Genomic DNA, 13,992 nt, shown 5'->3' on the forward strand with positions numbered 1-13,992 from the left:
GATCAGTCTTTCATAGGGTAAAGACGGGCAGCTACAAATACATACACACTGACACTGATCCATAACAGGCGATAAAGGGAGTTTAGAAGGAATAGCCATAAAAAAAAATCTGGGGGAGAAGTTCAACATTCCAAAAAGATAATAACTAACCTGTAAGTCAAACTCACATAAAAAATGAAGAGTACCAGTGGTCACAAAGCTTGAACCAATGCAGAATAGAGTGCCTCCCGTTGAAATGTATTATTATTAGTATTATCAGTATTATTACTAATATTAATAACAGTAATAATAATAATAGTAATAGTGCTACAGTTCTTTTCCTAATAAAAATCGACCTAATATTATCCAAATCAAATGTTTGATTTCATTTCATTTCACAATATTAAGAATATTGATTTAATTGCCTTCTCCAATGGAGTCGACAGTCTTCCCAGTTGTGACAATTTATTTACCACAGATGAACTGGTTGCCCACTATAACGATGGACTATGCTGCCTTTTAAACAATCTTGCTCCTCTGAAAACCCGGACTATCTTATTCACTCTGCCCCCTGGTTCACCATGGAACATCGCCAACTTAAAGCTAAGGGCCAACACTTGGAACGCCTTTATAAAAAGACGGGCTTTGATGTTCATAAGAATATGTATGATGAACACATGCGTGCCTATAAGGATGCCTTGTCTGCAGCAAAAACTACATACAATGCAACACTAATTGGGTCAGCTGAAGAGAATACTAGGGCTTTATTCTCAACTGTAAACAAAATCCTCTGGCCACCTGACAGTCTTCCATCACAGTTTTACTGTACTGACCAATGTAACTCTTTTATGACCTTTTTAAATATGAAAATTGGAAATATCCACCAGCAGCTGACTGGTGTTGGAAATTCTATACATGGAGTATGTTATGATCCCCCTTCTTCTTTTCTTACCAGGTTTTAAACTCCCAACTGTGGAGGAAATACTTGGTATTATTAGAAAATCCAAGTCCTCTACCTGTCAGCTGGATCCATTTCCTACTTATTTGGTTAAATTCTGTTTGTCTTCTCCTTCGTCTCTAATAACTAACATCATACATTCTTCCCTTATCTCTGGACTTGTTCCTTTATCTTTTAAAACAGCTGTAATAACTCCAGTTCTAAAGAAATCTGGTGCGGATCCCTACAACCTAAATAATTATTGTCCAATCGCAAATTTACCTTTCCTTTCAAAAACACTTGAAAAAAACTGTTGCTGAGCAGGTTCACTCTTGCCTTACTGACAATCATTTGTTTGAACGATTTCAGTCTGGCTTTCGTCCATTTCACAGTACAGAGACACCCCTGGTTAAAATCACCAATGACCTGCTGATGCCAGCTGACTTTGGGCTGTTAACCATACTTCTGCTCCTTGATCTGAGCTCTGCCTTCAATACAATCTCTCATGATATTCTTCTTGAGAAATTAAAATTGATTGGTATTATTGACACTCCACATGCCTAGTTTAAATCAAATCTCTCTGATCATACACAGTTTGTACAGTTAAAAAAATTTCAGATCAGAAGCTTGCCCAGTTGTTAGTGGTGTTCCCCAGGGCTCTGTCTTGTGCCCTCTTCTATTTATTATTTATTTTCTGCCTCTTGGTCGTACCTTTAGGAAATTTAATATTCATTTTCATTGTTATGCTGATGACACCCAGCTCTATCTGTCTACTAAGCCTGATTCCACTCTTCTACCTTCTTCCCTCTCTGACTGTCTGCAGGAAGTTAAATCATGGCTGTCTGCTAATTTTCTTAAATTAAATAGTGATAAAGCAGAGGTTCTTCTGGTTGAAACTAAATCTGTTTTAGATAAATGTGATAATATTTCATTGACTGTTGATAATTCTCTAATCTCTTTTTCCTCCCAGGTTAAGAGCTTAGGTGTTTCGATAGTACCTTAAAATGTGTGGCACATATTAATAATGTCACTCAGTCTGCATATTTCTCTCTACGTAATATCAGCTGTTTACGTACATCTCTTTCAGCTACCAGCACTGCTATTTTTATTCATGCTCTGGTTACATCTTATATTGATTATTGTAATTCTATCCTTTCTGGTCTTCCTCACAAACTCCTTTACAAACTCCAATTGGTTCAGAATTCTGCAGCTCGTATTATTTCCAGAACCCCTCCCATAGAACACATTTCTCCTGTCCTACAACAGCTTCACTGGCTCCCTATTAAATATCGTATTGATTTTAAGATTCTGCTTATTACTTACAAGACCCTTCATAATCTGGCACCTCCTTATCTTTCTTATCTTCTTCACATCTCTATTCCTTCTCATATCCTTAGATCTTCTTCCTCTATCAATCTTATTGTACCTCCTGCTCACTTGTCTACCATGGGGTTTACAGCTTTCAGTCGAGTGGCCCCTCACCTCTGGAACTCTCACCCACAAGACATTCATAATATCGACTCTCTTCCTTCCTTTAAATCTCATCTTAAAACTCATGTTTTATTATTCTGTCTGATAATTTTAGCTGATAAATTTAAATTTAATTTTATTATTGTATTTATTCTGGTTTTATTGTACTGTAATGTTTTATTAATTTTATGCTGTGACTGTTGTTATTAATGTGCTCTGTAAGGTGTCCTTGTGTGCCTTGAAAGGCGCCTATAAACAAAATAAATTATTATTTTTATTATTAAAAATGTTTTTCTTTTTTATAATATTTCCCAATACCAAGATGATACCAAGTTCTTTGCCTCAGTGTTTTCCATCTCCTTTCCAGCTATTCACTTTGACCACAAGTAGTATTTGGTATTTGATAGCTAAAAAAACAACAAATAGCTCCATCTAATGATCTTCCCCGTCACAATGTCTGGAATTTTACCAGCTCCCTATGCCATAGGCCAGTAGGAAGGTAGCACAGACTAGACAGTTGCATATACTGTACCTCCTGTTTTGTTGGCAAGTCCCTCAACATTATGTTCAGCACATAAGTTACCAGTGTTCCCCAGGTATTATTCAAATTTCCCAAGTTCCTCAGCAAGAAACAGGAGACATCTTGGTATTGACCCAAAAAGCATTAACAATGGATGGCTTGAAATAAAAAGTAGGATAATACAATCTGCAGTTTATATAATTGTTTTTCTCTATATGCAAATGAAGTTACAACCATGGAAGTACTGTTTCATTGGTATCTGAATATGTGTGTGCGTTAATTTATAATATGCTTAAATTTAAAAAAGCAGGTGAGTGAATATCTATTCACTTTGTATAGAAATTACAAAATAAACTTTGAGGGTTACTACTTTACTACAATCAAGAAAACACACATTTTTATTGGCCACCTTTGAAACATTTCTGATGACATAGACAAAACTAATCTATACAATGAAATGCATAACTCATTATATACCAAGAACTTGCTTCTAGGAAAGTAGCTGAAATAAAACTAGATGTTGCACATTTTATCAGGGATCAAGTTCGAAAACGGAGAACCAAGACATCTTCCATAAGCAGACAGCTAATGAACTAACAGGTACTGATAATAACTGTGGAGCATGCGGTGTTCTTTCTTGCATGTCCCAAAAATTGAAACTGTAATAAGATAAGGCACAGATTTCTCAAATTTCAGACGTGAAGATTAGAAACAACGGTAAAGAAATGTTGCTCCATAAAGGGCCTAATTGTGAAAATGGTCTGAAATTGCTGCTACATTCCTTCTTCCAATGATTACTTGCTTGCAGCCTTGCTACTCCATTGGACTAAGCTCACAATTTAAAGCTTATGAATGCTGCATGGTGAATCACATAATAATGTAATATATTCCATTTGATAAGATTTTTCACAGTGACACTTTGAGAGTTTTTTTTTTTAATATGGTAAATAGTAATTGTCAACTGTACATTATAATTATTACTATCACTACTAATCAGTGTCTAGCTAACTTTTTGTTAATATTTATTTTTATTACACTGAGTAGTGCTTCAATTTTTATCTTCATGTTTTGGATACTTATGTAGCTTACAGGTGGTTTCTACACTGTGGATATTCAGTCAGATGTTTAACATGACATGCTTGAACACTGTAAGTTTACACTGAGAATACTTTAATTTTTAATTTATTAATTAAACAAATGAACCAATACATTAACATCTTGTTAACTTGCAACTCCAGAAAACCCTGCTTATCCCAAGGCACATTCCTCAGAGAATTGTTAAGTACTGGTTGAAGTACTTTATATACACGTGATTTCAGATTACTACAAAGTGTTTCAGTAGTTTAAGCTGTTCAGGTTAAATCCGAAATGATTGTGTTATGTGTAGTTTTATTGCTTGTTGTAACAGTTGCTGAGGAGCCAGCCTGTAAGCTACTTACACAAATAGAACCACCTCTTTTTTCAAAACATGGAGATATTGTTATTGGTGGATTTTTTTCATTCCAAGACTTTGTAACTATGACACCAACATATGAAAACTTATCTGAATCAATTGTATGTGAAGGGTAAGTTAAAAAGTACTTATAAATAAGATATTGTTCTCTTTTTAGCTTATTTTGCAATCAGAATTTTGGTTTTTAGTTTAGACAGTATACATGTACATACAGTATATGTTAACAATGTTTATTTTTTTTAAATGGATGGAGGTGTATTTAATTTCCCTTTAAATATAATCACTAACTTTGGTTAAAAAATCATTGGTCAAATATCACCTCGAGTATTATGGTAATTTCCTGTGAGCGACTTTCAAATATTGACATACTTATTGATTAATTCTGCCTTTTAAAGTAACATCTTGTGTAAGTTCTCTTTAAGGTGTTATATGTACTGTTTATACCAGAGGTTCCCAAACTTTTTTGCCCCGTAGACCACTTACCAATTTTTTTGTTTTTCATAGACCCCCTGCCTGACTAATATTGAATTTTCCCAAACTTATTAACTTCAAATGTGTTTTTGGCAACTGACACAGTGCTGCTTACTTGCATAGGGTTTTTTGTACAGTGGACAATTGTAAAAAAAGAAAAACATGTGCAATTTTTATTCATACCTTTATTGAAAAGAAACAAAATGCAAGTAAATATTTGGATTTGGAACAAAACAAATCAGAACCTAGTAAAATTCTTACATGTTGTGTCCGCTCACGTGGACCACCATTTACATCTCGTGCACCCCCAATTTTTTTTCTCGCTGACATAGACCCCCTGCAAGTCAAAATCGACCCCTGGGGGTCCATATAGACCACTTTGGGAATCAGTGGTTTATACTATATTAAAGCACTCCTTAGTTCAACCTACAAACAATTTTAGACAATGTTGGCAAGACTACAGTATATTTGAAAAGTTTACTGTGACATATTGCCCATGCAGATCCTTATCACAGTAAGATCCCAAAAATATAAAGTTAATTTCTACTAATTCAGTTTACTTTTATTAAACAAACAAAATTGTTTTTTACTGTGAAAATTGTGTTGTTGTGGGAATAGTGTTTAATAGTTACAAATATACTATGAAAAAATGTAATGTAACACAAAGTAATGCATAATATTTTGACATAAATAAATATTGGACAATATATACAGAAATATTAATATACATATCCAGTTAACATAACATATACATATTAAAGATGTAGGATGAAAACTGAAGGAGAAATGCCAGTGCAAACATGGAGAGAAACTGCAAAACATCAGGAGCTGCAAAGCAGCAGTCCTTACCACCGCATCACCCTGGTATCTTTCCCAATAAATAATCAAGTAGAAATTTAATAATAATAATAATAATAATAATACATTTAACAAAAAGAAAACTGTTAAACAGTGAAACTGTGCGAAAAGACAAAAACAAGTACATTTTCTACATAACACGAGACAATGAAATACATTATTTACTGGTATAAATGGATTTTCAAATATTTTAATTTTACACTGCCGTATATTACCTCTTCATGTGCTGGTGAACAGCAATATTTTACAGGATGTCAGTGTGACTTTTTGCCTGTGAAGGCTATGATTAATGTGGTGCATTGAGTTAGCAATTAATTAATTAAAGATTACTCTTCATAGAAATACTAAAAAACATTTTATTGAAAAAAATATTATAGTCAATAACAATGATATTAGCTGACCTTGCCTAGTCTGTTTTTGTTCCAATGTTTATGCATTTGAATATAAGCATGTGTGTGCTTGGGTGTGTGTCCAATATAGATGCACGTTTGCTGACCCATATAGTATGCTGAACTATGCTGATGCATAATTTATACTTATCTTAATATGGGTTTTACAACTAACTTTATTGTGCACATCAATTGCACCAAAAAAGTAAAAAAAAAAAAAAACAACTTTTTGAATTGACTGTCCAATCATTAAAGTCTTGTAATTCCCTTATAGACGTATCGCTTGATTTAAGAAAGGTTTTTATTTATCCTTTAGTAATCACGTGAAATTCTGTGACTTATTATCATGCACGACTCTTCACTAAATTTGTGCTTTATGTTTTTAACAGCTATGATAAACTCTATATCACTGTGGTTTTGTAGAGCATTGAGCAGGCCATGAAAATACATGTATATGTGAAAAGGGACATGATCATATCCATTAGAATAATAAATAAATGTAACATGTTAAGGAGAAAATAACACTTTATTTTGTTTATTTTGTTTAGTCTAAATATAATAGTATTCCAATTTGCTGTGACAATGATTTTTGCAATTGAAGAAATTAATAGTAATACAGAACTACTTCCTGGAATTTCTTTGGGTTATAAAATACATGATGATTGCAGCTCTATATTTTTGTCTACAAGGGCAGCAATGGCTTTACTAAGTGGAATGGGAGATTTTATCTCAAATGAGACATGCACTAAATCATCCACTGTTCATGCAATCATCGGGGGATCTGAATCATCTTTGAGTATTAGAGTTGTAACAGCAACAAGGCCATTTCACATACCAATGGTAAGATGTGATGTACCATATTTATGTCTTATTCTTATTTTATTCAATTTGACAAGCATAATTTGATGATGTAGTTATTAAATGTAGTTAAAATTTGCAGTTAGTTGGAGAAGGAGGCATAATGGTAGGCATTGCTGTTTCACAGCTCCTGGACAGCAGACCTTTGCCCTTATGGAGTTTGAATGAAGTTATATATGTGTGTGTTTCTTCAGATACTCCAGTTGTACTTCCTCAGTCCACAGACCAACATGGTTATGATTGTTGGTGATTCTAAACTGGATCTGTTTGCATGTTAGTGTTCATGGGTGAGCTCTGGGATGTTGTGGTACTGAGAAAATGGCTGCATACATGAGTGACAGACAAGTGCCCCATTCAGGGTTAGTTCCTGTCTTGAGCCAATACTTCCAGGAGGCAAAAATAATGTATTTGTATTAGACAGAAATATGTTAATTAAAAATAGTTCAGCAGAACTATTAACTTTTTTTTGCTTTTGATGTAATAGAGAGAAAAGTTTTTTGCAGGGACTTTAAAGTTCGATGAAACATAATTTTCAAAGGATATAAAATCTGACATTATTTAAAAGCCTTTAAATAGTTTAATATTATCACAAAAAAGTAATTAGATTTAAAAAAACACATATATATACAGTATATATACTGTATATATATATATATATATATATATACACAGTATATATATATATATATATATATATATATATATATATATATAGTATATATATATTGGTTAATGGTAAAAAAGAGAGGTTATTTATTGTTACCATTTTGTTTGCTTTATCCCTTTACTGATTTTACTTCAGTTTGTTTTAGATGGATTACTTAGTAACTAAGAAACACGTAAGATATAATTTCACATTAGTAGTATTAGCTTATTTCTACTTAAATGTATTAACAATACCATAAAATATTATCAAGTAAGTATTTTAAAATATTGCATGTTTATAGATGTGTACCTAATTTATTCTGTTTCACTTCAAACAGATAAGCCATTTTGCTACCTGTGCATGTCTAAGCAACAAGTATGACTTTCCAACTTTCTTCAGAACAATACCAAGTGATTACTATCAAAGCAGGGCACTGGCACAGCTAGTGAAGCATTTTGGATGGACCTGGATTGGTGCAATAAGAAGCGACAATGATTACGGCAATTTTGGAATGGCTACATTCATAGATGCAATTGAACAGGAAGGCATTTGCCTTGAATATTCTGAAGTCATTTATTTTGCTTATCCAAGAGAAAGAATTCTTAGAACAGTAGACATAATAAAACACTCATCTTCCAAAGTAGTAGTGGCATTCACAACATTTGTAGATTTAGAGCTGCTTATAAAAGAACTGTTTCTACAAAATATAACGGGCATTCAGTGGCTATGCAGTGAGAGCTGGATTTCTAATGTAAAAGTGGTAGCTAAAGAAAGTTACTATGTTTTAGGAGGAGCAATTGGATTTACCATGACTAATGCTGTTCTCCCAGGTTTAAAAGACTTTCTACTAAATGTTCGCCCAACTGAAAACTTCGGGAATTCTGGCTACAATTTGCTTTGGGAAGGAGTTTTTAATTGCACTTTAAATACTCAAAACAAATTCATGGATATTAATCATTGTACAGGCAATGAAGATTTAAGCAAAGTTGTTAATGAGTACACTGATGTATCTGAGTTAAGAATTACGAATAATATTTATAAAGCTGTGTATGCTGTAGTTCATTCACTCCATAATCTGTTAATGTGTCAACAAGGAAAAGGGACATTTGTTAATAAGACCTGTACAATGAAAATGAAAATTGAACCTTTGCAGGTAAGTTACTAGAAAATAAGCAATAAATATCAATTCTGGGGTGGCATAATGGTGCAGTGGTAGTGCTACTGTCTCACAATAAGGAGACCAGGGTTTGCATCCTAAGTTTTGTTTCTGCGATGTGGCCAATATTCGATGAGACAGGCACCAACTTCCCAGCAGCATTAGTGCTAACACCATACAGAATTGCAGTTTTATACAGTATTAGCTTTACAGATAATTTTCCAAAATGGAATTATGTTAAAATGTTGTAAGGGTGAAAAGGATGAACATAATCTTTGGTAACATAACAAAACTGGAATTCTGTTATATATTTTTTTTTTCCACAATCTGCATAGTTCAGCACAATATCTCTTTCCATCAGGTCCTTAATTATTTGAAAACAGTCAATTTTACTACTAAGAATGGAGAAAATATTTACTTTGACCAAAATGGAGATCCTATTGCAAGATATGAATTAATGAACTTTCAGCTGAGTAAAGATGGCAACATGACACAATTTGTAAAAGTTGGTGTATATGATGCCTCATTACCGGAAGGGCAGCAGTTTGTCATGGATAATGTTAGCATTGTGTGGGCAGGAGCTCACATGAAGGTATAGTGGTTGTGCATTTAAACTATTTTTAAGTTGGAAATAGTAATGGTAAATGTTACTAACACACTGTTTGTACAATAATGAAGTAATTATTAAGTGCAAACTAATAACTAAAGAAACAGTACCTGTAAGAAGGCTGTAAAGTCAAACGCCACTGTACTCCAACTGTTCCACTACATATTTTATAATAAATGTCACTCAATCATTCCATCACCTTTCCATTGAACAGATGTTATCAGTGTCATGTAAATGGACTAGCTTGAAACATATTTAGCCTGAGAGAAGATTTAAAAGAGGTTTGTTATCAGAGATTCATCTAGGATAACAATACACACATGCATTAACATTGGCTTTGTTTGCCTTAATTTGCATATGCTGAAACTTTGAAAAGTTTGAATGAATGTTATGTCAGAAATTGTTTGTAAATGAGTTACATAAAATCATTTTTCCCATAAGTATGGTTTCCTGTCATCTATACTTTCTGCAAATAAGATAAACCACCTTTAAAATAGGGCAGCATGGTGGCGCAGTGGTAGTGCTGCTGCCTCACAGTTAGGAGACCTGGGTTCACTTCCCGGGTCCTCCCTGCGTGGAGTTTACATGTTTTTTTCCCTGTGTCTGCGTGGGATTCCTCTGGGCGCTCCGGTTTCCTCCCACAGTCCAAAGACATGCAGGTTAGGTGGATTGGCAATTCTAAATTGGCCCTTGTGTGTGCTTGGTGTGCTGGGTGTGTTTGTGTGTGCCTGGGATTGGTTCCTGCCTTGTGCCCTGTGTTGGCTGGGGTTGGCTCCAGCAGACCCGCCCCCCATGACCCCTTTAAAATATGTAACATTTGTGGTGTATATTTTCAATAGTAAGCAAACTCCTAAGTTGTTTTATAAGGATAAATCCATTAATTGTTCATATGCATTTTTTCAAATTTAGCACGAGTTTTAAGCTCACACTTCAAACAGGCAAGAAGAAACTGAATCAATATATTTGTAATTAAAGCCCACTGCCTGCTAAACTAGTTAACCAGTAAAATTCAGCTTTTTGTTTCCCAGAAATAACCTTTGCTTAAAAAAAATACTGATTTTTCCAAAGTGGTTGGGTAAGGTTTAAATCTTGATTAGGGTTTCTACAACATTATTTATATTTCAGAAATACTAACTTGAAATAATCTAAATGAGTATTACATCATTATGTTTCTAATAATAAGCCACATAAAGTTTCTTGTAAACTTAATGGTCTTATTTGTACAGAATTTGGCAACATATAATATTTATTATCTAAGAACATACAGATTGGCTTCTCAAAGACACTTTATTAATGAAGGGCTGCAATCAGTGAATCCATTAAGCAGGACATGTCCAACCATGTACGTAGGTGAAACAAGGACACCTCTAGCCAACCATTTTAGGGAACCGCTAAAAGTCCTCGCAAAACCTACGGTGGATCACTTAATATCCGTTAATCATAGCCATAGTGATCTCTGTTTGTGTCCTTTCATAAGGCTTCAAATATATTTTTCAAAGAAACTCAGGCAGCCTGGGATCACATATTTTCCCGGTTTTAATGAAAAACTGACTTTCTAACCTCTCCTTTCATTTTCTCTAATGGCATCTTTTTCAAACCTATTATCACTTCTTTTCCTTTTATTTGCCCTGGCTTTGTTCCTTTCTTTATTATCCTATAAATGTTACCTGCTTCTTCCACACCTGATGAAGGTTATGCAGCTGAAACTTCATGTCTTTTACCTTCTTTTCTTTTCAGCACGGAAATAACCTTTAACCACTTTTTTTTCCTTTCCTTTCCTGTCACAGCCCTTCATTAACTTCATATCCATTAAGCATTTTATTATAGAGGAACATTTATCAGATTGCACAAAATTTGTAATTTTCACTGAAAATATAAAATGACAGAGCTACATTTTACATTTCAGGTTCCAACCTCAGTGTGTAGTGAGAGCTGCCCACCAGGAACTCGCAAAGCTGTCCAGAAAGGCAGACCTGTCTGTTGCTTTGACTGCATACCTTGTGCTGATGGAGAAATCAGCACTATAACAGGTAAAATTGTATCAATTTTTGTTTGACAGCGCTAAGTACAGTATTTATAGTTACTTTAAATGGACAGATAAATACAAAAGTATTTACACTTAGCAAAAATTGCATATGAATACAGAAGTGCATACATTTTTGTTAATAAAACAATTGCAATAAATTACATTATTTAGATCAAATCAATAGCTAATATTCACCAACATAGACATGTTAGGAATTGTTGCAGATGAGACATATTAACTTTCTTGTAAATTTGTCTGCGATAAACTGAGCAATCGAGAGATCTGATGACATGCTTGTGAATAGCTGTTCAGAATGGCAAACAGGCCCACTGCCCTCTCCAGTGGTTGACAGATAACTAGCAATTAATTAATTAATAAACAGTCCTGAATTGAATATGGAGGTTTTTGTGCATGTTTTTGTCTAATAATACTCTCCTTAATATCCTCATAATGTATATTTGCACTGTTCTGTTGACAGAAAATACAATTTTGTGTATGTTGTAGTGTCTCTAGGCACCTTGTTCTCATTCAGTAGTTGTTCAGAAAATTTGGATCACCATTATTTATCTAGTATATCCTTTATGTTTAAAATCTGTTAGAAAGTTATTGGTGCCAGCAAACCTATACTAAGACTACAGTATTTCAAACTATAATAACTTAATAATAGAAAAAAGCATTCAAAATTCTCATAGTTCACATAGTAAGTCACTGTGACCCTTTTAGTCCTTTTTTTGTTTGCTTTAAAAGTGAACCTAGAAGTATATCAGAATAGGCCGATGGATTAATGAATGAATTCCACTGACAAATCATCCATCTCCATTCTTTATTTCCCTTTTTCTGGAGTTTTTTTTTTTTTTTTTCTGTCCACCCTGGCCATCGGACCTTACTCCTTTTCTATGTTAACTAATGTTGTCTTATTTTAATTTCTTATTTTGTCTGTTATTTTTCTTTTCTTCATTATGTAAAGCACTTTGAGCTACTTTTTGTATGAAAATGTGCTATATAAATAAATGTTGTTGTTGTTGTTGTTGTTTTCTTCATACAGATTCTACTCTTTGTATACTGTGCCCAGTGGAATATAAGCCTAGCAAAGGAAAAAATGTCTGTATCTTAAAAGAAGTGGAATTTCTATCATTTGGGGAAATTCTAGGAATATTTCTGGTGCTATTTTCATTAGCAGGAGCCACTCTGGCAATGACCATTGCAGTTGTGTTCTTTTTTTACCGCCACACACCAATAGTTAAAGCTAATAACTCAGAATTAAGTTTTCTGCTTCTGTTTTCCTTGGTATTATGTTTCCTAAGTTCTCTTATTTTTATAGGACAGCCCTCTGAATGGTCTTGTAGGCTGCGTCACACTGCATTTGGAATTGCATTTGTCTTGTGTGTCTCTTGTGTGTTAGCAAAAACCATTGTGGTGTTAATGGCATTTAGAGCCACCTTACCTGGTAATAATATTATGAAATGGTTTGGCCCGACACAACAAAGACTAAGTGTCTTAAGTATGACTTTTGTACAGATTGTGATCTGTACACTCTGGCTAGTAAAATCACCACCTTTCCCAAATAAAGATTTTTTAACTTTCAAAGACAAAATAATTTTTGAATGCAATGTTGGATCAGAGGCTACTTTCTACTCTGTTTTGGGTTATATTGGGTTTCTTTCTGTGTTGTGCTTTGTGCTTTCTTTTTTGGCCCGTAAGCTACCTGATAATTTTAATGAGGCCAAATTTATTACTTTCAGCATGCTAATATTCTGCGCTGTCTGGATTACATTTATACCTGCCTATATCAGCTCACCTGGAAAATATGAAGTGGCAGTAGAAATATTTGCTATTTTAGCTTCTAGCTTTGGTTTGTTATTCTGCATTTTTACACCTAAATGTTTTAATATATTATTGAGACCAGAAAGAAATTCTAAAAGATATTTGATGGATAAACGGATCTAAATGTTGCATTTGTCAATTTACTGTACTAGTTTGTATATTACTGGCATACAAGGTACCAAACCAGAAAGCATGCAAAAATAAAAGTAAGGGAAAAGGATACTGTATCTGTTTTCACATCATACTGTATGCTTGCATGGCAGTATAGTGATATACTAAGAACAATGGACATTAACTATAAATAAATATAAAAATATACATGAAACAACAAATCTGAATTATATAGAGTGCTTCAATCACAAAATTTAGTTTATATACAGTATTATACGATCTGGGTCACTGGAAGATCAAGCAACTTACCTTAAAATGATCAGTAAGTCAGTGTTTTAAAATCCAGAATATTAATCCTATGCCTCAATGCCAGCCTCTTAAAGAAATAAATCAAATTAAACAGTCACCAAACTATATTGTAAATATACCCAATATCCTTTCCTTGTTAACATTATTGAAGTAGACCATTCAAAACATAACATAACAATTCAGGGTGATGGAGAGCCAGAAGAAATTAACCTTGTACTTAGCACTAGTTCATCAGAGGGAACGCTAACACACAAACACACACACACGCTCATACTGAACCAGAATCATTAATCAATCACATATCAAGGACGCATGAGGAAAACAAAAGAACTCAGAAGATAACTAACGCAGACATGGAGAAAATGTATAGCTACACTG

The 13,992-nt window shown here is 33.7% G+C and overlaps 1 protein-coding gene across 1 annotated transcript; it reads left to right on the forward strand.

Annotated features, from left to right (window-relative positions):
- The first annotated feature begins 9,247 nt into the window (after positions 1-9,247).
- On the forward strand, positions 9,248-13,514 carry LOC114645389 (extracellular calcium-sensing receptor-like). The gene is made up of 3 exons (XM_051923774.1): positions 9,248-9,329; positions 11,251-11,374; positions 12,416-13,514. Exons 1-3 carry the CDS (start codon positions 9,288-9,290, stop codon positions 13,315-13,317), a joined length of 1,068 nt encoding a protein of 355 aa, XP_051779734.1. The 5' UTR covers positions 9,248-9,287; the 3' UTR covers positions 13,318-13,514.
- The last annotated feature ends 478 nt before the right edge of the window (positions 13,515-13,992 follow it).

Source organism: Erpetoichthys calabaricus, chromosome 2 (genome assembly GCF_900747795.2).
Source record: "Erpetoichthys calabaricus chromosome 2, fErpCal1.3, whole genome shotgun sequence".
Lineage (NCBI taxonomy): Eukaryota > Metazoa > Chordata > Cladistia > Polypteriformes > Polypteridae > Erpetoichthys > Erpetoichthys calabaricus.